This window comes from Pseudorasbora parva, chromosome 21, assembly GCF_024679245.1.
Source record: "Pseudorasbora parva isolate DD20220531a chromosome 21, ASM2467924v1, whole genome shotgun sequence".
NCBI lineage: Eukaryota > Metazoa > Chordata > Actinopteri > Cypriniformes > Gobionidae > Pseudorasbora > Pseudorasbora parva.
The window spans coordinates 9,199,642-9,223,703 of NC_090192.1; the positions used below are offsets into that span (position 1 = coordinate 9,199,642).

The window sequence follows — 24,062 nt, forward strand, 5'->3', positions numbered from 1 at the left end:
CAATGATGGAAACCTGTTATTTTTAATATTCTGAATAACTATTGTTTAACTATTGTAATTTTATTGTATTTTTTTTTTTTTTTTTTTTAAAGGCTTGCATATACACTGTTGCATTTGTTCAAGCAAGAATTTACTCCAAAGATCAAGCCTGTTTGGATAATAAATGACATGCAATGATGTTGATGTTGGTAGGGTGGTGATGTGTTGTGTTGTTCCAGGGTGGCGGTGGGGGAAGGGACAGAGTTGAATGGCCCAACGGGCCTCCCACCCCTAATACTCACAAGAGAGGGTCAACAATGTGGAGGTTGTTGGGTGTTGTAGTTCTATTGCTGAGCTAAATTGTGCAATTATTAAAACTAATGGCGTGTTTACAAAATAAAACATATTCACTGCATTGTCTGATAATATTGACACTGCCTGGCTGAATCTGTTTCCATATATATCTGTTATTGTAAGGTTTTATTTTCAACCAATAAGCGCAAAAGAACTACAAGTTCCATTATGCGTCCTAGGTGTGTGCGCATGCGCAGTAGTTGAGGACGTGTGGATCTGCTAGCCATGAATGGGGTGGTGGAGACGAGGGTCTGTGGATTTTATCCAGATGCTAAAATTAATGTTTCTACCTCAATGGAGTTATTTTTATCGTAACTTTTGGCACAAATACACACGGCTGCCTTTTAAATGATTCACGTGAGACAATCGCATTCGGCGTAACAGTTCTGTTGTTTTCATCGCGTGGCTCGAAGCAAATCACCGTTTCGGTTGTTTTCTATTAAACATGCCTGGAAACAAGTCGTCGCTGATACAGAAGATAGCGAGCCAGGCTTCTGTGACCTTTACAAACTGCTCTTCCTCTGCCATTGGCGACAATAAGGTGTTTTTAGAGCAGCAGGCAGGGTTGGTCACCCTGCTGTCCGACATCAGGGCTGCGGATCTGAAGATTGCGCCACCGAAGAAAGTCTCCATATCCTCCACACAGTCCTCAGCAGTCCCACCGGTCACATACATGCACATCTGTGAGACTGATGTCTTCAGCATGGGAGTTTTTCTGCTGAAGTCTGGGGCTTCCATCCCTCTGCATGACCACCCTGGGATGAATGGCATGCTGAAGGTCCTATATGGCAAGGTCAATATAAGGTGTTATGACAAGTTGGATAAAGCTGTTGGTGCTGAGGGTGAAACTGAGAGGCAGTTTGAGCCACCACTATTGCCTTTCCAGAGGGATAATGTGAGGAGAGCTACGCTGAGGTCTTCCGGACAGTATTCTGAGCAAAGCGGCCCTTGCATCTTGACCCCTCTCAAAGACAACCTTCATGAGATTGATGCAGTGGATGGACCAGCTGCGTTTCTTGATATATTGGCACCACCTTATGACCCTGACGACGGGAGAGATTGTCACTACTACAAAGTTTTACAAACTGCTGGCAAAAAGTCAGAGCAGAGCGGTGAAGATGAAACTTGGCTTTTAGAGATCCCCCAACCAGATGATTTCTGGTGCGGGGGGGAGCCTTACCCAGGTCCTGAAGCTTCGGTGTAGAGAGATGAACACTGGAATGGACTTGTAGCCACTGTCCTTGCTCTAACTCAGATGTGTAAAAAATCGTTTTTTGTTTTTTTTCTTGGGACTGCAAACACCACTACGTGATTTTATATGTCCATTCCAAGCCTATGCGTCCCATAGGCTACATCAACTCTTTGTGGCCTTGCCTGTGAATAATGAATGTATACATGAAAAGCATTTACTCTTGTATAAGTGCACACTATATATATATATATATACATTTTAATTTATTTTAAAAGACACTAATTCTTATGTACTGTTTATATTTTTACTGTTAAAATACTATTAAAATGATTGTAAATCATTTAGACTTTGTCTTCAAGAATTTTTTTTTTTTTTTGTGCATCGCGCATTCTTACGTTATTCTTTTGGGCTCATTAATTTGTCATTAAACAGACTTCGGTAACACTATATTACAGTGTCCCTGTTACACATTTTACATGTAGTTACTATAGTAATATTATAGTTACTATATAGTTGTACAATATTATGTGTAACTACAAATAATATTGTAGTTACTATATAGTAATATAGCATGCAACTAATTACATGTGACCCTGGACCACAAAACCAGTCTAAGTCGCACTGGTATATTTGTGTCAGTAGCCAACAATACATTGTATCGGTCAAAATGATTGATTTTTCTTTTCTTCTAAAATCATGAGGATATTAAGTAAAGATCATGAAGATATTTTGTACATTTCCTACTGTAAATACATTAAAAAATGTATTATTAGTAGTAATATTCATTGCTAAGGGCTTCATTTGGAAAGGCGCTTTTAATAATAATAACAATAATAGATTTTATTTATAACACTTTTCTTTCCTAAGAATCTCAAATTGCAAAAACAATTTTTTTGATTTTGCACCCTCAGATTGTGTCTTGGGCTCTCGGCCACATATTTTCCTATCCTAACAAACCATACATCAATGGAAAGCTTTTTGTTCAGTTTTCAGATTATATATAAATATCAATGTCCAAAAATTGTCCTTTATGACTGGTTTTGTGGTCTAGGGTCATGTAGTAGTTACTATTACTTGGTGCCTAATTGTGTAATTACACTGTAACAAAAACACCTTAAAACAAAGGGTTACACTTTATTTTAAGATGTCATTCTTACAGTGTAATTATATATTTAAGTACTTAGTAATATTAATTAACTGCATACTATAGGGTTATGGTAGGATTAGGGTTTGGTTGAGGGTTAGTTGCATGTATTTATACATAATTTACTGTTATTAGCAAGTACATGTAACAAAGACATTGTAAAATAAAGTGTTACCGACATTTCTTTGTATAAAAAAGTCCTCTGTTACACTTATACTTGAATGTAGTACTACAGAACATGCATCATTTGCCTATCTCAAGTTTGATTAAACAATAATTAACTTGACCCTGCATAACAGTTTTCAACTGCATACGAGAAACGTTAATAAGATGACGAGAGGAAAGTGGGAAGGTAAAAATTCTTATCTTCTCATCTAAATGAGATAAAATGCTTTGCTTAGTTTTGTTATCACTAATGATAACGCTTCTGTAAATTTGGAATAGGTTGTGTCCCATAGTTGAATAAAAGTCAGACTTTCAGTGTGAATGTTAGCAGACATATTAATGTCTAATGCGGCATCATGTTTCCCACACATTGTCTGTGACCTTAGCGTACGAGGCAGGCATGTGTCTCGGGCCTAAAAGTAATCGTTTATTTATTTTTATTTTTTCAGAAAATGTATTCTTAAAGCATGTTCATGTTGGACATTGTCCTTTCCTGCAACCCCTAAGGGCTTTTTTTCTTGGCCTGGCTCTGTGAACTGAACAGAAAGTAATCAGATGATCCTTTGTTAAGCTCAGCTTATGTTCAGTGCTGTTTGTTTGTGAAGTTCACTTGATTAAATCTATACATCAATTAGCATTTAAGTCTCTCCGTCAGTGAAAAGAGAGCTCATGGACTGTTTGTCTAGACTGGAAATATAACGTTAGTAAAATAAAATTAATTATTTGCTTATAAATGCAGCTCTTTTTAGTATTAATCAGCCTCTTATCAAACTTTACTTTTAGTTACAATCCCAAAATACACATTGCTAATATTGGCAACATGTATCATGTAGCTGTGATGTAAATATGGGGTTGTCCCAGCACTAAATGTGGGGGTTGGGATACCTCCAACCACATAAAACCACAGAGGTTCATACAGTGGCAACAATTATTTGTCATTTTTTTCAGTGTCGTTTCTCAATAATCATACCATAGACACTGTAAAGAGCGGTCATGGCATATTGTGTTTTTGTGTCAAATCAGTAAATTCATAGACCACAGTGTGTCATTTTGTCCACCTTAAACATATAAAGTGAGGGACTGTGAATATTCACACCCTTTGTGCATTTGTAAACAACTGTGTGGGAGCCTTATGAGACCATGAGTCAGAGCTCAGTGATGCCAAAACGGGAATGTCCCTATACAAGTCTACTTCACTTTTTCCTTTTACACCCCTTTATCTCTAGTAAAAATCAGACAGTTAAACAAAAAGTCACAATCCATGTTTTGTTTATTATTTTCATGTTGAAAAAGTAGGACATTACTGACCTGCATTAGTCACAAATACATTTATATCAGTCAGAACAACCACAGAACAAACGTCAAATCGCTATGAGTTCAGCTATATACAATTCTTGTTTAAGCACAAATGCAACACTTTTAACACGAAACAGTTTGTACAAAAATATATCTTCAAAAACTTTCATATTAAAGGATAATGTACAATTTAATTCAAGCCTTCTGGTGTATGTACAAGATGAACGGACAAAAGGCACGACGATGGGAGAAAATAGTGATGTTAGACACCCTTTGACACTTCAAAGTTTAGTTAAAATGAACGGTTTTTTTTGTGTATTGTTTTCCCTCAACTTTCCACCTTTTATCTAAGACACAATTCTCCCACGTGCTATTTAAGGTTATTTTTTTAATTAAATTAATTGGCCTAAATATTCAAACAAAGTGCGTTTGGTCAGTCAGCATGCGACTGAGGCAAAAAGAAAACGAACCTCGCACCACCTTCAAAAGTGCGCACAATTATTGTGTCCATATATCGATTTGGCACTGTGGTTTGATTTCACAACATCAGTCCACCCAGTTTTAATATGTTACGACTGGTGCATTATTATTGTCATTATATTGCCTACATAGTGTTGGATATTGCACAGTCCAGTTGAAAGTTTACTGGCTTGAACCGGACGAGCAGATGCCCGTGGCGACGCCTCGCTCTGAGCTGGACACACCAGCGGACGAAGAGGATGATTTTCGCTCCTTCTGTCGCAGGTGGATTTTGGTGTGTCTCTTTCTCTCGTCGCTCCGCGCGAACTTTCTCCCGCAAAAGTCGCAGGCGAACGGTTTCTCTCCGGTGTGCGTGCGGATGTGGGTCGTCAGGTGGTCGCTTCGACTAAAGTTCCTCATGCATATCCGACACTGGAAGGGTTTGTGCCCGGTGTGGATGCGGATGTGTCTAGTGAGCTCGTCGGACCGGGAGAAGCGCCTGTCGCAGCCCTCCGCCGGGCAGGGGTATGGACGCTCGTGCACAGGGGTCTTGCTGGGTCGGTTGGGGTATTTCCTCGGGCGCAGGATCGGCCTGAGGGGCAAATTCTGCGGGCTGTAGGCTGTGGGTAGCCGGGGTCCGTCAGATACCGGTCCCCCCAGTGTGAAGTTCCTGATAGTGTTCAGGGGGGTCAAAGGAGGTGGGACTCTGAAAGAGTCCAGCGGGCATGAGAACGGTTTGCGGTCGGGCATTGACTGCATGTCCCTCTGGCACGGGGGCTGGAAAAAGCCGGCATAGTCCGGGATGATAGGGAACAGCCCGGAGTCTGTGTTTGGTTTTGGAGATGAGTAGGATGGCGGAGGGTAGGAGATCGGACAGGTGGAGGTGGAGAGAAATGCGGATGGGTCTTGATACACCTCTCCGCATCCAGAGTAGGGCGGTGGGGGGGAGTATATGTGCTCCATGTCTGCCTGGTTCTGCGCCATGGTGCAGCTGAGAGTGCTGGAGAAGTGGCTGGGGGACACTGAGGATGCAGGTGACGAGGATGCTGAGGATGGCTGGGTCATGCCCAGGATCCCCGCGCTCACGATGTTGATCACGCCCTCTGGGTTCCAGTTTCCTGGGTACTGGGAGTCGATGGAAAACTTTCCCATGTAGGTGAAAGTTTGGTTGCGAGGGCCAGTTGGTTGCGCGAAGCTGCTGGAATAGGCTAAATCGAGGGAGCGCTTATCCGTGCTCATATCCCCGCCAATCAAGCCATCTGCAAAAAACAAATGCACATAAAACCAAAGTTTAGATACACGTGGAAAAAGTCTGTCTTATGGATCATGCAACTATCGGATGCAAAGCGCGTAGCTTTTGCGCACACTTGTACGCACACAGTAAAAAGCTTTGTTTGTAATAATTTCTGTACCCGTTTTCTTTTCTTTTTTTGGAACTAGTCAAACATAAGCAAGCAAATGCACGTTTCCAGTTTTTTCCCCTTCTTCTACAAAGTAGACACATGTTTTAATTCCCTTTGAATGCACTAAGATGCGAACGATATATCAACACAGGGAGCACGTGAGGATGCAAGCAGTTGAGATGCGCCAATCGTTCTTACCTCCAGAGTTGATCTGCTCGTAATGTCCTCCTAAATCACCGTTTGGAAATATAGTCACAGATGCTGGCAGTGATGTAGCGAGCTCGTCCACTGAGTAGATGCTTTCGACAAGCGGGTGCACAAAGCCACCCAGGGTTACAGGGGCTTTCTCCAAAGTTTTAGCTGTCATCATGAAGTCCTAAGAAGCACTGGTTCAGATGTTCACAAAACGTTTTGTGCCTGTGTGAACGCTCGCTCAAAACGTTACATGTGGAAAGCTGTCAGTAAACTCTGGTGGGTTAGCGTTCACTGTGATGCCATCTGACGGCTCTGTGTTGTTGAATGACAGATCCTTGTGGAGCTTCTAGTGGTAGTATGTATTTATGGTGAGTCTATCAATGTGTCGTTACGTCACTGACCATTTAAGGACTGGATGGCAAAAGAAAAGGAGCGCTGCGCGATCTGATTGGTTGTAGACTGCGTGACGCGTTGAGGTAATACTTGTCAATGGAGAATCCTCTCTGTACAGCCGCTCATGCTTAAAAAGCAATATGCGCGGAGGGAAAACGAACAAAGTATGTTGCTGGTTGCTTTAAAATATGTGTAGATAGCTAAAACAATACCATAAGTAAGGCATACGCTTGCTAAAAAATAATCCCAAGTGGAAAAATATATTCCGTTTTGATACAACGCATCATTCTCAATCAGGAATTCCGGTTCAATTTCACGCCATAAATGGTTTTATCCGGTTAACATCTACACCCCTTCGTCCATTTATGGAGCATATTCCGGAAATTGAGTATCGGAAACTCGCGAGTGTTGCCGAGCAAAGAGACGCGGCTCAACAACCACAATCAAATGAGCGACACAATCACGGAATTTCTACCTTTGCTTCAGCACAGTCGGAAAGTGCGCTATTTGAATAGACCCCGTGTTTTTGGAAAGAGGGAAACGTTTTTAGTACTGGCGTTCTATAATTAGAATGCTACTGGAAAGTAAATATAGAATCTATGTTTATAATAATGCAACTAAAAGTTATTTTATGCTAATAGGCTGTTGTTGTTTTTGTGTCTTCTGGTGGCGCTAAAGCGTTCATAGTGAATTTGATAAAAACAGCATGAGAATTCCTGGCTCTTACCATTTTTTTCACTGCTTTGTTTTTAATATTATAGCCCAGGCTAGACCTAAACATTAACCTACACATGCATAATTTTGCCTAATTCAGCACTTACTCTTAAACGCAAGAAACTAAAACTTTCCAAATGTAAATGCCTGTATACGTAAATAGAAATGCTTTCCGATGTGAGGTTTAAAGATGCGACCAAATAAAAAGATGATAGAAGTGAATTCCCCCCGTGGGTTTTAGAAACTGCTCTTAGTAAGACATACGGGGGAGGAGGGAGCTGAGGTCGGAATTTCAGCCAATGATTTTAGGCTACTCTATTACAGAATCAATTCATATTAAATACACGCAGCCTACAAAAATGACCTACATCTAACCATTTGAGTGAATTGAGCTTGTGGAAATATAGACAAGTGATCGGTATTGTAGGCTAATTTAACAGCTTTCACCTAAAATCACCTTTAGAATGCTGACTTTGGTTATATTTTGGGACATATGTGGTGCATCACGTAGCCAAATGTCATATAATATTAACCAATTATAAATAATTTTTTGTTTCCCAAACTCATATTTGCCTTGAAGAAATCCACATAACATCAAAAGGAGCAATCGCTCATGAATATTCAATTGAAATTGCTGCCGCGCGCGCTCAGTGGATTGAAGTCCTCGCGCCGAGTCTGTCTCAATTATCACACATGCCGTGGTTATAGTCAAGTCACTACTCGACTTCTTTCTGAGTTATGACTGTTGGAATGCTCGTTCAAGTGTATGTGTGTTTTCAGGGCATATATGTTCCTCTCTGGAAAAACTCTTGAACATCCCACACAGCGCGCAGACGGCCGGTATGACTGTACGTATGGTCGCACGTCTAAACATTTTGACACCATTTACAGTTGGCTATTTCAGTATAAAATGCTTGTTATCTGAAGCAAAACCAGTTCTAGGGAGACACGGATTTTAAAAGCAAATATTAACAATATCCAGAGATTTCCTTCAGCCTTGTCGCATTTTGTAAACATTAGGCCTAAACCAGAACATGAAAAGCCTGATGGGATTAGGCCTATAGCCTACGTAAATTAGAGTGTTTTTATTTGTCCGCGCTTGTGCGTGCGTGTGTGTGTGTGTAAATAACTTTTTTTTAAACTATATAAATTATATATATATATATATATATATATATATATATATATATATATATATATATATATATAGCTTATTAATTTAAAATATTGTATAAAATAATATGTAATTTAGGCTTCTTGTTACTGTAGCTAAATATAAATAAATATGTTACACGACCTGCGTGGGTTATGTCATAGCCTATAAAATGGACAGGGGGCAGTATATGTCCCTTTACCGCGGACTGACACTTCACTGCTTCATTTAAGAGGTAGAAATAGCTCTCCTTTTTAAACTTTTACTCTTAAATGAATAACTGATAGATGTAGGCTAAATGAACCCATTAGCATTTAGTTCTTCCTGTCGTCAAAAGAACATATGGGGCTCTGTAAAAGTAGCATGCCCAAAACAGTTATTTTTAATAAAGCACAATTTATATTGTTTATTATGCAAGTAGAAAAAGATCCAATTCAACCCACCCTTCACGCTTCACTCTTCGCACTTCATATATTCTCATATTCTTTGCATTTACAATGATTTTTATCACGTTCGTCTCATTTCACAATCATATAATTACAATAATATAAAATATAGCATTAAATATAAAATATAAATAATTGTCTTTTTATTTATACATGTGTTTACCTCCAAGTGCAACTTTCACTGTAAAATCATTGTTGAGATCTTTATGAGAGATTTTCAAATGCAAAACTGCTAGAATCATTTGAGAAAAGTATTATTGCTTATTGTCAGAGAGTGTTTAATGCCAGTGATAATTGCATTTTCCAAAAAATAATTAATAATAATAATAAAATAAACAGAGAGGAGTGTTATTTAGGGTCAGAGCTTAATCCTCATTTTTGAAGAGCAGCTCATTAGCAATTTGCAAATGATTTCAGCATTTTATTTGTTCTTTAAGCATGACAGAAGCTTGAATGGGAGTCTAAATCGGCCCGCACACAGGAAACCTCAGTTCACACCCCCAGGATTTGATAGTACAATGAAAATCCCCAAAGCTTCCTGTTGTCCATCAATCACGTATATATTTTTAGAGCCACCCATACAAGCTCTGGTTATTTTTGAGAAGGTGTTGCTGTCATCATAAGCATGGCTTGAGAACAGTTTGTGATCTCATAACGCCATCAGAATGTCACAATTACTGAATGAATTAGAAATGGAGCCATCTGTTGCCACTGCATTCACTTATCACTGACACTACGGTACTGAGATGCTATAGTATATAAACCAGAGATTCCGAACCCTTTTTTTAAATGACTACCACTGACCAGTGAAAAAATGCATAGAAAGTCTTATTAGGCTAACTTTTTTATACCGCCCCCACGGCTGTCACGGGTCTAAACTGAGAGGAAACTTTCAGGGCTGTTTATCGGCTTTAGTGGGTAATGATTTAATAAGGGCCCCATGCGTCTGTAACCTGTCTGAGGTCCCCTCTAGTCCACACGGCCTGCTCTGAATCTTTTATCGCCGCTGTCGCTCAAGCAGGCAATTAGTAAAGAGGTTGTGTCGTCATAATGACATCTCAGTAGATATTGACTGGAGTGCGTCCCCGCAAATCACCCTAAACGCTCAATAGCGAGGCAGGGCCAGCAACACGCCACAGTTACATTATCACCCGCAGACGTTTAGTGCCGAACAGCTTTGCGTGTTTGTCAGGCGCGCCGGTGCTTTCCTCGCCCCGTGAATAAAGACTACAGCGAGTAATGTGACAGACCGTGGCCAGACTGATTACAGGGACGTGTCAGCCGCTGTTAATGGGGGAAGCCCTTTAAACAATGTCTCGGTTCTGAGCCTGAACACCCATAATGAGGAGGTAATGAACCTGGTCCTGTTTCTACCGGCTGTATTAATTGCGAAGGGCATCGGCTTCCTTCAACCGCTCTGCAAGGCAATAAGAATTTGCTTTGAGATGAAGATCTTGTAGATCAGTGGTGGATATGCATGTGCATAATGCATGGAAAATAAATCCACCCTACTCTCCCTCATCAACAACTGCTATGATATAAACTTCACTGTAAGCGGTTAATTGTGGCTGTATGACAGCTCGAGAAAGAAGCCACGCTCGACACAAAAGCACTCAAGTCTGCACAGAACAGCGACAATCTTTGCCACTGATTGCCGCATCTGAATGCTTCACATTTTCAGGGATTCTTGTGTCCTCCCCCACAAACGAAAGAAGGAAACTTCTTCAGATGCATGTGTCTTTTGTTGTACGCCTACAGATGCAAAAATGTTTGCACACTGTGCAGAAGTGGCCCGCTTTGGCAGAGCGTGCCGGGTCTGCCGAATGCCCATTGGCAGCTGGGATCTGGCTGTCCCTGCTGGGAATGATGGTCTCAATGTAATGGACACCCACACATGGCAGCCACTGAATTCAAGCGCTTTCTTTCTTGCATGTGCTCGGGGTCTCCTGGGGTCAAATGACTCCTGCACATCGAGGAGACATAGATTGACATCCTTCTGCATCAGCCTTTGCATTGTTTTTTTTATGTTAGTTTCATTGTTCTCTATTACTCATCAAGTTATCCATGAGATCAGCAAACACAACAAAAGGCTTTGTGATATAACTGTACTCACAAATTGAGTAAATAGGGCAGTTTATTACTTCACTAGTATTACGGTTAACTTTCTATAGGCATAACAATGATATTTAAAAAAATCTATCTATCTATCTATCTATCTATCTATCTATCTATCTATCTATCTATCTATCTATCTATCTATCTATCTATCTATCTATCTATCCATCCATCCATCCATCCATCCATCCATCCATCCATCCATCCATCCATCCATCCATCCATCCATCCATCCATCCATCCATCCATCCATCCATCCATCCATCCATCCATCTATCTATCTATCTATCTATCTATCTATCTATCTATCTATCTATCTATCTATCTATCTATCTATCTATCTATCTATCTGTATCATACAATGTAATTTGAAACAATGAAATATGTCATTTTATTTCCAGTAGCTCAAGGGAAAGAAAGAAAGAAAGTAAGAAAAGGGGAAACAGGACAATTTACAAATCTGCTCCAGGACAGGAACGTCTCTCCAAACGGGTCAGGCATATGACAATACACCATAAAGCAAGCTGTCAAGTTACGCCCACAAAATTCAGATGAGGTTTGTGGAAGAGGGGTGAATGGACACAAACCTGCTCTAGAGCCAGCTGAGATCTAAAGACCAGCCGTGGGAGACTCCGCACAACATGAATTGTTCTTTTTGCCGAGTAGGAGGCCGTTTTTCTTAGTGAATTTGTGTAGGTGTTACTTTTCTATAGATGCTCACCTTCAAAGGACTTTTTCGTTTGTGCTATTGGTATTGGCGAGCTTAGTGATCATTGTTCTATCTGTTTTTTGGTTATAATAATCTGTTTGCATTTCCTATTTATGTACAAGAGCCTGACTGAGGATTAATGAGATGATATTCCACAGCCTTTAGAGAAAGCAATGTGCTTGGAAGATGTGAATGCCTTTAAATATTTTAGATGAAAATATCCCGAGTTTTTAATTCCTAAATATTTGACCGAAAATTTATCTAAACAAAAATCATGTTAAATTTGATTCTAGCAACAACAACAACAACAAAACAAATAGTTTTGACTTAATAATATTTGAAACAGTTCTTCTAAAAAATGCTTTTAACATGATTTTTTTTAGGGTCTAATTACATGCATTTTATTCTAATTTGACATTTTTTTGTAGGACAACACACCATCAAGTCAATTTTGTTACACTCAGATAACATAATTGCTCACAGAAATGGTCAAGAGCAATAATACCTTTCCGTAAAAAAGTTTTGCCGTGGTATTTGATAATATCCCATTATCCACATTATCTAAATGAAGGTCTCTGCTCACAGAGACAAGTACTGTACACCCACAGGTTCAACATCATGCAGCATTACAGTGCATTAAAGTGCACACACACATGCTCAAACACACGAAGAAACATTGGTGATGGTGAACGCTATACTCACATTATCAGTGCAGCATGGAGAGTGGCTCTTTGTGACTTCCCATCATATGAGTGGGCTCCTCCAAGAGCTTCACACGGCTCCAATAGCAACACAGCGCTCCACACACACTCCTGGGATAGCTGGTGCTCCTCATGCAAACTGATCTGGTTTCAAACTGATAGCCTATATTCTGCCATGTGGCTATATGAGGTGCTGTCTTACTCTCTCGCGCACTGGTTTATGGGGGTGTAACAATGTGGAAGAAGGAAACTCAAGACAATGGTTGGACTTTATGTGTATCCTACATCTTTGACATTGAAATTGTCATGGTAATGTCAGAGGTGCTTTGATGGACAGAGTCGTGGGTTCTGGTGTCATTCAGACATCTTGCTTAGAGGGTGCAGTGCAGTCATGCGTGCAATGCACATGTTCATTAACTGTTCTTATGCAGTGAATCAGATAAGCCACAAAACAGTGATTGTCTTCCTATTTACATACAAAGCTAAATTACTTTTGTTATTACTTAAAGATTTGGACACACCCCTAAACACACCGTATTAAACTTAGAAACTCATTATGGACCTATTAAAAAGAGGCAGTCGTATTTAGGGATCAGATTTGTAGACCTACAGGGGGAGTCATATTTAGGGATCAGATTCTCATGAGAAAACAGAAGTATTTCATAAGATTAGTATGAAAAGGCATGTTTGAATAATGCAAACAGACGAATGAGATTTCTAATTTAGCTAACAATTCAACCCAATATACTTATCCCCATGTTACTGTGAAGGAATTTCACATGAAGTTGGATCATCTTGCAACTTTATATATAGGATCGTTGCCTTTAAGTTACCATTGTTAAAGCGATAAGTGCATTGATACCTTTGAATAAAAAGAGAACTAAAATTGGGCTCGTCTTTTTGTACCACAAAGCAATATTCATAATCAAAATGTTGCCAGTCTCATATCGATGCTGGTTCTGTTCTGATCCATTCTTAGAGCACCGTCCTACTGGGGCAGCAGGTCACATCCCAACACAAGCTTCATTATTACTAATTACACCCGGTCCATCATTGACTTTTGCCTTCCCTATTAGCAACATCAGCCATTAACACTAATGTTCTGTTTAACACTGAAGATGCGAGAGTTTCTCCTGCTCCCTGGGACTGACTGTAGCATAATGGGTGAACACTCTGAGCCTCTTTACTCTTAAATTCATACAATACAGAGAGCCCGTTAATTTCAAAAGTTTCTGATAAACTGGTGAAAATGACTGTGGATGACATGTTTCTAGAATCTAGAAATACTGTAGGTTTCATGTAATCTTAAGAAGTTATACAAGTAAACATATTCTTAGTATTTATATTGAATTAAATAAACAAGACTAAAACCATTCTCTGTTCTGCTAATTCAAACAAGCACACCACTGTTATTACTATGGTATGCACATGTAACGTGTAATAAGGACACTAAAATAACATGTTACCAAATCTATTTATGCTGGCTAATATTCAGTCTGTCAATATCTCCTGTTTGTAAAGACAAAATGAAAAGTCTGTCTTAATTTACTCACCACAGCAACACACAACCCAATGGTATTTGGCGCCAATGACATCAAGCCTGGCATGACATTTGAACAGAACTTAACAGTACTTTAACAGTAACCAGTGGTTACACTTTATTTTGATGGTACCCTTTAAATATTCTAAGTAATGTTGCACCAACTCTAGACTTAGGGTTAGTAGAATAAGTTGACATGTACTTGAAAATATACTAATAGTAGAATTCCTGTGGGGTTAGCACATATTATGACCGTCTACTAATACTCCAATGACTAGTTAACATGTAGGTGCAACGTTTCTTATAGAGAAGAGAATGTCTAAAGGGGTCCGTCAAAATAAAATGTTACTTAACCTGTTCCTCACTAAAAAATATTCATAAGACTTGGACAACAGTGCACAAATTCTATGGACTACATCAAAAATAACATCATGGTGCTTTTTTTGTCATTTAGGAGCTTGACACTGTCACTACTTTAAAAAAAAAAAATGCATTACATCATTGTGTTACTCCCTAAATAAGTAACTATCTGTGTACTTAGTTAATTTTTTATGGAAAGAAATGTGCCTTGCGCATTGCTTTTTCTCTACTGGGCTATGGGATTGCTTGTTTGATTTTAAATAACAAAAAATATTTCTTTGCAAACATGAAGGCACTTTTACACCAAAGGAATGGCTGAATGAAATACAAATTCACGCCTGTACAATTGAGGTGTCACGTGGGTTCAGATGAAGATGAAAAAAAGGTTCCAAAATGCAGTATATAGTTACAAAACAAACTCGAATAATCCTCTACGACAAGCAGGTACCGTGCAGCAAGACATAGACAATACCAGACAATGAAGTGAGCACACTTAAAAACACAGTGATGATGAGACAATGACAAACAGCTGTGATGGTTAATGAGTGTTCATGACAACAGATCGATGGCGGGAAAGTAGAACAAAGGAAACGTGACACAGGTGACTGACGAATGCAAAAGTCCATGAAAACGAAACTCAACTCACAGATAGTGACACGAGGGTGCAGCTCAAACAAAGCTTTCAGCAGCGCTTCCATCCTGGATCGCAGAAAAATAGGACCAGGAGAATAAAATTCAAGACTTTTAAACAATAATAATAATAAAAAACATGTTTAACTAAAGTATTTTTTGCTTATTATGGTTAAATTAGACCATCAGCAGCAAAGACATTGGTTAATAAAGTGAGATTAAATACATAAAGTATATTTGTGTAATTTTATATTTAATTTTACATTATGCAGATTTCCATAATATTCAGTGTTTGCATTTGACTGCTCATTTTGAGTAATTAGTGAATCTGTTTTTGTGCAAGTGAGACGAGTGAATGTGTTAGTCTAGAACTACAATAGCATCATGGTCACACAGTGCACACAACGCCTCTGAGCTTACTCACCATTTCTCTCAACATGGGGACAGGAGAGCTGTCTGTAAATAAATAGGAAAACAAAGTGACTTGAGTAACTCATTTTAAAGAAAAAATATTTTGGTGTAAATTTATAACCAATGCGCTACTTTACTAGTTACTTGAAAAAAGTAATCTGATTGTGTTTATTGTGTTACTTATAATGTCATGGTACACAATAAAATCGAATTTAAAAAAAATCTTACTTAAAAAAAGTCATGCAAACCGATTGCCTTAAAAAACAAGTAAAGTAAAATAGGAATAGTATTTTGTGCTAAGAAATGCTTAGTTTGTATAGTTCACTTTTTTATACACAGTTTTATTAACTAAAAAAAGAACTGTAGCGAGAACTAGATCTTTCACTTTAGGTTTACTCTTTACTTAGTATAGCTACCATTGTTGTGTTTTGTACGCTGAATGTTGAAGTCTGTATGTGACTCAAGCATGGGACTGCAGGGTTATTGTTACAAATATATGTAATATCAGCAAATATAATTTTATCAACCAAATTAAAAGTTTCATAGGTGTTTATGACATAATCATAAGTGATAGAATTATAAACGGTCATTATATGACATAAAGCAAGATATTATAGGTTCATTTTAAAAGGTGACCTTAATTTCTGACTAGTTATATGATAATTAACTATAGATAAGTTTTCAGTCAGAAGCTAAGTCAACTTTTAAAAGCAACCTATTTATTACTTACTGTATCTTCCTTTCAAATAACTGTGGAAGAATAAATAGGAAGAGCGTTATAATAAAATGAATGTTCCAAGCGCCCAATCAAAGGGAATCAGCATAATGGTGAGGGGTTTTTTGTTTAGTTTTTTGTGCCTGACAAAACGGCCCAATTAATTCATCTTAACTTGGTTTTTCTGAGTAAACAAGGAATAGGATGTGAATAGTACAGATTACTAGATTTTTACTATTAAGTTAAGAGTTAACTAAAAAGTGTAAGTTAGAATCCCGGTTGGAATTTACAGTGATATATGGACAACATCTGTGTGGTGTTCTTGCGGGGGAAGGGATTGAAACAAGGGTGAGTAAATGATGACAGACTTTTCATTTTGTTTTTAAAAACAAGAAATATTGACTGACTGAATATTAGCCAGCATAAACAGATTTGGTAACATGTTATTTTAGTGTCCTTGTTACACGTTACATGTGCGTACCATATTAATAACAGTGCATTATGCATAATTACATTCAACTAACCCTAAATTAAAAATTATAGTAAGCACATGTAGTTAATAAATATTACCCAGTACTTAACTGTATGATTGCACTGTTAGGACACCTTAAAATGATGTGTAACCAAAGATTCATATAATAATATGTTTATATATTAAAAATCAGTTTTTGTTCCTTTTGTTCCTTCATATTTTCTTCTCAGTCATGTGTTGGATTTAAACAAAACAACCACATTATTAGCAACACTGCATAAAATATCGTAAAAGCATCATAACTAAAACAAATCCATGCAATTGGAAACTTAAAGTGTGAGGCAATACAAAGCTGCACAACATTTTAGGTGTGTGTGGGGAGCAGCGTGAACGTATACAGCACAGAAAATTAAGCAAATGGCATCATTATAAGCGTTCATCTTGGCTTGCGAGGGGTGCGGGAGATGATGGGGTGTCTGTGTCTTCAGCGGTCTCAACAGACAGAGCTGCATGTCAGGCGCTGGTAACAAATGGTTCTGCTAAATCAATCTTTAATTTGATGCCAGCCTTTTGCTAATGGAGAGTCTTGTTAGAGTCTTAGCCTTTTGTCGGCTCAGTCAAAGTTTAGCCATTATGCAGCAGATCCATCATTTCTAGATGTGGTCAGTAATGAATTGTGTGCATCAGCATCATTAGAGGTTTATGAACCAAAAGCTTCCACCTATTAAATGGAGCTATTAAAGACCCTCTTAATGTTCACCCTGTTTAATGGTGAGAAATAGACTAAAGCAGTCACGGGAGAAAAATTAGTTGATTTTGATTCATTAGATGTACACTCATTTATGTGATCCTGAGTGATTGCTTCCTAATATACTGTTTCCCACCAAAACAACAAAAGGACATAATGTCTTCATCATGAAAATCATCTTATTTAAGATTTGAACTTGTTCGTGAGATTTCACATGGGACCAACCGTCTTGCACAAATACAAAAAATAATTCTAGACATTGATCAATTCATATTATTGAACATAAAAGGCATAATTCCTTTGAACTTATGTGTGATGTGTTTCTTCTCTGATTCACACACTAGCACATAAATGCTTGTTTTTAGGGGTCCCTAACCCCCTAAATCTAACTCCTGTCCTGCAGAAACCTTTGGCATGTTTTAGATTGAAATAAAAGGTTATTTAGCATTAATCTATCACCTGTTATTGCATCCTATTCATAAATGTTCCTTATGATGTCATGGAGTTATGCTATTGTTTTCATTTTAAACTGGTTACCTAATTGATTTCTGTTGTTTATATATTATACATTATTAGTAAGTTTCTTTATTACAAGAGGTATAGAATAACAAATAGACTTTTGATTTGGGCCAGTGAGCATCCACCTAATAACTTTCAATGATTCACTAAAGATTTAAAGCTGCAGTCCGTAACTTTTAGCACTCTAGTGGTTAATAAACAGAACTGCATGCGTCTTGCGGAAGAACATTGCAGCCGGAGCTACTTCTCTCTGTTTATGTCTATGGCGGATCACGCAGGGACTGTGCTCCTCCGCAGCGGTACCTACCAGTCTGGCCTGAAATAGTCCCAATATAAACACTTATTATAAGTGTACTATAATGATCCAGGGTAAGACAAAAACTCGGTTTGGAAAATGGATTCATGTTGTACATTCTCATTATATAATATTTGTAAATCTGGAACACAAAAAAGTTATGGACAGCAGCTTTAAGTAGGCTAACTGCTTAGCAACACCCTAGAAATCACTCCGAATATTTCAGCAAATGGCTTCAGTAAATACTGTAAAAGGCCACCGATGTTTGCGAGAGTTTCGTGAGTGCGAGTGGCAGTCACGTTGTCTAAAGAAAATGTAAAAATCCCAAGTTCTTCACCTCCTCTTAGAAGAGAAAAAGCAAACTGGCATCTTTAGATATGAAATAAGCCTTTACTTAGAAAGAATCTATAAGCTGACAGAGTTTTTACTATCTGAATCTTAAATGACACTAATAATGTGGGAAATAGCAATGATGTGCCAATAAAAATAAGGTAGTTCATGACTTTTATTATTTTCATATTAAGATAACACACTAGCTCTACAATGAACCCTCCTGGAAGAGAAGTCCACATTAGCATGCATGCTTATCACGGAAATAATATACTTTAAATGAATATAATCTATTATGCAATTAATATAATCTACATTTTATTTGCAATTAAATGAAAATGTTTTATAGTTTACATTTATGTTAAGTGTAATTAGTTCAACTAGAGTGCGATGTAATTTAATAATTAATTCTGCACTGTAAAAAATTTGTGGTGGTTTTTGTTGGTTTAACTTAAAAAAGTAAGTAACCTGTTTGCCTTAAAATTTTGAGTTTATTGAAATTAAAAATTTGAGTTGATACAATGAAGGAAATTAGTTTAATAAATAGAAACTCAAAATATTTTTGTATCTGAACCACATAAAAAATGTGATAAATCATAAAAATAGCACAATTTGGCATGTTTCACTGCGTCATCAGAAATAACACACACATAATTACCCAATATGCTTACAAAATCTTTTAATATTATTTTAATAAAGGTTGTCGATTCTCAAAAAATGTTCATTGTATTAACTCAAAATTTAAATTTCAATGAACTCAAAATTTTAAGGCAACCAGGTAACTTTTTTTCTAAATAATTTTTTACAGTGTGTTGTCTGTAATATGTTTTAAGTGTACTGCTGAATGTACTGACAAGCATTTACACTAACCAAGGCAAACTTACAAATACAAATATTTATTCACACTATCTGCTATTGCGTTCTGTTTACAGACAGATTATGGCCCATAACAGTGAACTGGGAACGTATATGTAATACTGTACTGTTAAGGAACTGCCTTTTGCACTAATCACTTTATAATAGTGCTACTGCATTAATGTATTGTTTATTTATAATGTTTTCCTGTAGTTCACAATTATGAACATACTTGTAATATTGATGCTGTTTTAAAATACTCTTGCACTACCTCACTTTATAACACCAGTGCTGTGGCTGCACTGTTTATATTGTTTTATTGTTATTCAACTAGGTAATTATTATGGATTTATTCGTATTTTTGGAGCTGCTAACCCTTTTTTGTTGTTGTGTACTGCTGTATGCGTACAAACAATGACAATAAGGATTCTTAAACCTCTTAAAATATACTTTAAAATCATTTCTACTGATGTAATATCAGATAACACACTAGTGAAAATTACAATCAATTATTTTGCATGTGTTAATCAAAACATTGAAATAAGTGCAGTTCTTTAAAGCACAACAAAATAGATTCAAAAAGCACTTTTTTGACATTATATACTTAACTGGCTCTTTTTTTTTTACACATTGTACCAGTACTTTCTTTACGTGGCCTTTTATTTCATTAATATTACATTATCTGCAATTACAGTCTTTAAAAAAAAAACGAATCCCTTTAAGGGTTGAAGTATTACAAGTGTAGTCTTCACAAGGGAACACTTGCTGACCCTTTTTGGCGTGTTTAGATTTTAAGCAAGACATTTTTTAGTTGCATTAGTAATCCATTTTCATGATGGAGACCTTGTGTGATTTCAGGTTTACAATCACTTATTTTAATAGTTGCTGTATTATTTTTGAACACATCACATACAGCTCTCTCTTTTGAGTCAGTGTCTGGAATGTCGGCGAACATATGGAACGCTTCCGCACTTCGCATGAAACTCAATACTATCTACCTATGGACCAACAGCATCCCACTGTCCCCATGTGAGTCTCTCTGGGCGCTCTGGGAGTAAGGTAAAGTCAGAGCAGCAGCGCTGTTGTCCAGGGGAGAAGACACAAAGGCCCAGTGGCAGGTCCATTCTCCCCCAAAGCCGATACCACCTGCAGGGGCCGGCCCCTCTCCTGAGCGTCCCAGCACCGCTCTCCAAATGATGATTAATCACGGGGGGCCGAGGGGGGGCTCGGACCCTGACACGGCCATAATGCTGGTCACCAGAGTCTGGATTGGCCAGCGGCGATCAGTGGGTGGATGTCTACGGAAGATGGATGACCTCGGCGAGGGCTCGGACTCCTGTCATTAACAAGAGAAGAAAAAAAAACAGACAACAAAAAGAAAGGAGGCTTGGTGTGAGGGAGACTCGGTTTGTGTGGGAATAAATGAGAGTTCTGACATTAGCAAACGTTTAAGACACTCAACTTTCCCAACGCAAAGCAGTCTGAGCCCTGACACTACATGACAGCCGTGAACTTCTGGAAGTTTGTGATCGTTTGCTCTCATCAGCGGAAAGAAGAGCCGCGGCGAGCCGAGATTTTCTCTGACAGTTACAAATGAAGCCGCGATTCATTATTTTCCAGGGAATTCGGTCTTCTGCAGACGAAGATGGAGATGCAGCCGTGGCGTCACTGCCCATTTGGATGGAGATGAATCAAGGCACTTTAGCCCAGACGCAGCACTGACAATCACATCAGCGAGGCTATCGGACTCCCCTCTACTCCTCGTGGACGGATCCGGTGTGGAGCGGAGCGGGTAATAAAGGCTCCTACTGAAACCCCATTAAGCCCAGTCTCCAAAGACCAGCTCATTAGCATAGCGGAATATTCCCCCCGTTTGTGTAATTCTATAAACTCTTATTGCTTCCACTATCCTATTCTTAAATGACGCTAATAATGTGGAAAGTTTAGCTGTATAAATGAGGGTGTTCTCGCGTTTTTGCAGCTTGTGTTCGTTTTAATCCGGCGTCTGGTTACCTCATTCACAATCCCCCTAATGACCCATCTTTGTTAATTAAGCAGACGAGGATGGGGGGGTGAGGGGAGCAGATGCAGGAAAAGCCACGTTTCTCCTTTGTTGTCAAATTGACACGAGTGCCTGTTGTCTGTCTGAAATTAAGGACAGATTAGGTCATAACCATGCAATATAGCGTTTATTACCTGGTTATAGATGTTAAACAGCCCATTATCAACAAATTAATGATCTTTTGACCTTTAAATAAAAAAATGACGATTGCTATTGTTGAAACACTCATGAACCATAAAGGGCAAATGACATTGTTGTTACATGTTCATTTGAACATTTATTCACATGCAGTGCTGTAAAAAATACACAAAACATTAGTCACTTTTTGCTTTCGCGATTGGTTTTTTAAGATCTAATGACATTTATTCTAAAAATATATATATAGGGCAAAACACTACTACAGCCTCATATGAGCTGGCCGTAATCAAATGTTTTGGTTTTCAGCTACCGATAAAAATTGGATTCTTTTGCAAAAATGTGGAAGAAAAAGTCTCTTTTGTCTGTTTTGAAAAAGTCTCTCTTAAAAAAGAAAATTGTGTTGCATTGTTTGGTAACACTTTATTTTAAGGTGATGTAGTCACAAGTTACTTCATGCACATGCTATAGTAGTGACTAGTATTTATTATTTAATTTGTATTTATTTGTACATTAAATGTACAAGTAACTAACCCTAAACCGAACCCAACCGTAACTCTTTAGTAAGTACATGTAGTTATTAATTCATATTATTCAGTACTTATTTGAGTAAGTACAATGCATCACCTTGAAATAAAGTGTAACCCATTGTTTCTACCTTAAATTAAAGGTGCACTATGCAACTTTCCGTCCCCTGGAGGGCGCCTATTCTAAAACAAAGTCGTAGTTTGATGACGCCAAGTGTGAGCGCAGTATCTTGAGACATGTGGTCTTCACCTCACAGCCTGTGGAAAATAGGACTCGGGCAGAAATCATGTTCATGGATGCGATTATTAAGGTTACTGCAGTGTGAAGCAGAGCAGGACCGAGTGTTGTGGAGCTGAGCACGGCCGCTAGAGCGATTGTTATACAAGCACACGGCTCGCGAGTACCGGGACTTTTATTATGACGGGACGGGACACAGTCACCTGGCACTCGCACTTCCGCTTTTTCCGGTTATGATTATAAGGTAAAGCAGCTCTGTTTATCATATTAGATACATTTAAGTGTGTTTAAAATGAGGTTATGACGTAACTCTGTGCGTTTGCTCGGCGCTGCTGTGACTTGTTCACACTGCTAAGAGTAAAGCGCTTCTGCCAAATAAAACCGAGGGTAACGCAGATATGACGCGATTGACAGGCGACTCGCTCAAACGCTATGCTGAAACGTCCCGGTCCTTGGTTAAAATAGCAATTTTCTCACAATTTACAATTTACATAGTTGGAAACATTTGGGATATTGTAAGTACTCAACTGAACAAAATATATAACACTGGCCTAGTGGTTTTTGGATATTTTACTGCAAAAATACTACATAGTGCACCTTTAAGACATGATGTTAGCTAACTGCATGATTTGTATTATCTTAGAACTGTACATTTCAAAAATAAATTACTTGGACTCTATCACTTCTGATTACAGATCACTCTAATTTTCTGTAAAGCTGCTTTGAAATGATAATATAAATGTAAATTGAATTGAATTTTCTTCTAAATGTGTGATTTTTGGAGCTGTGATTAAACAACGTATTTCTTTGGGCATGGGTCAAAATATGTTAATAGGAGAACATGTGAAAACTGAACAGCTTTTGGTGGAGCAGATACAGCCATAAGAGGTGCATTTTACTCTTTGCATATAGTAGTAGTTATTAACATTAGTGGGTAGAAGGAACAAAAGAGCAAACTGGTTACCTGTAGGCCTGCAGTCTATTTTAGAAACTCAGCATGAGCTCTTATAGCATAGGATTTCAGTAGGTGTGGATCAAAGATCTGACAAAAATCTGGTCTAAATGCATGTATACTTTGTCTATGTTACTCTCATACATAAAAAAATAAATAAAATAAAAATATGGTCCTGGGTACTGATTGGATAAAACATTGTTATGTTGGTTGTTATGTCAAGGATTATATTTTAATTGAAGTTAATGCTTGCTTAATTCAATAACTTTTAATTATTATTTTTGTGCCCTTAATATTTTTTATGTGGTAACAATTGGTAACACTATAGGGTTATGGTAGGATTAGGGTTTGGTTGAGGGTTAGTTGCGTGTAATTATGCATAATGTACTGTTATTACTATGGTAAGTACATGTAACGTGTAACAAGGACATTGTAAAATAAAGTGTTAACGTAATAACTATAAATTATGCATGATTAAGTGCAACTAACCCGAGAACCCTTTAGTAAGTACACATGGTTAATTAATATTACTCATTACTTAAATGTGATTTCTCTGTAACAAGGACACCTTAAAGCAAAGTAACCGTGCTTAGGTTACTCTTTATTTGGTAACACTTTATTTTACAGTGTCATTGTTACATACAGTATGTTACATGTAGTTATTATAGTAATAACTATAAATTAGGCATAATTACATCCAACTAACCCTAAACCAAACCAAACCCTAATCCTAACCCTATAGTAAGTACATATAGTTAATGAATATTACTCAGTATTTAAATTTATAATAACAGTGTAACAAAGACACCTTAAAATAAAGTTTGTGACATAGTTACATTGTACTTACCCAAATAA

At 37.8% G+C, this 24,062-nt stretch overlaps 2 protein-coding genes across 3 annotated transcripts; one reads left to right on the plus strand and one right to left on the minus strand.

The window, feature by feature from the left end:
- Positions 1 to 547: 547 nt before the first annotated feature.
- Positions 548 to 1,865, plus strand: adoa (2-aminoethanethiol (cysteamine) dioxygenase a). The gene has a single exon (XM_067429320.1). It carries the CDS (start codon positions 779 to 781, stop codon positions 1,535 to 1,537), a length of 759 nt encoding a protein of 252 aa, XP_067285421.1. The 5' UTR covers positions 548 to 778; the 3' UTR covers positions 1,538 to 1,865.
- Positions 1,866 to 4,461: 2,596 nt separating this feature from the next.
- egr2b (early growth response 2b) lies at positions 4,462 to 12,562 on the minus strand. 2 transcript variants are annotated; one of them, XM_067429423.1, is made up of 2 exons: positions 12,420 to 12,562; positions 4,462 to 5,848 (listed from the first exon to the last, which is right to left on the minus strand). In XM_067429423.1, the coding sequence occupies exon 2, from the start codon at positions 5,826 to 5,828 to the stop codon at positions 4,773 to 4,775; it is 1,056 nt and encodes a 351-aa protein (XP_067285524.1). In that variant the 5' UTR covers positions 5,829 to 5,848; positions 12,420 to 12,562; the 3' UTR covers positions 4,462 to 4,772. The 2 variants fall into 2 exon arrangements, with proteins under 2 accessions (XP_067285524.1, XP_067285523.1); XM_067429422.1 differs by lacking the exon at positions 12,420 to 12,562 and adding an exon at positions 6,191 to 6,959.
- Between the last annotated feature and the right edge of the window lie 11,500 nt (positions 12,563 to 24,062).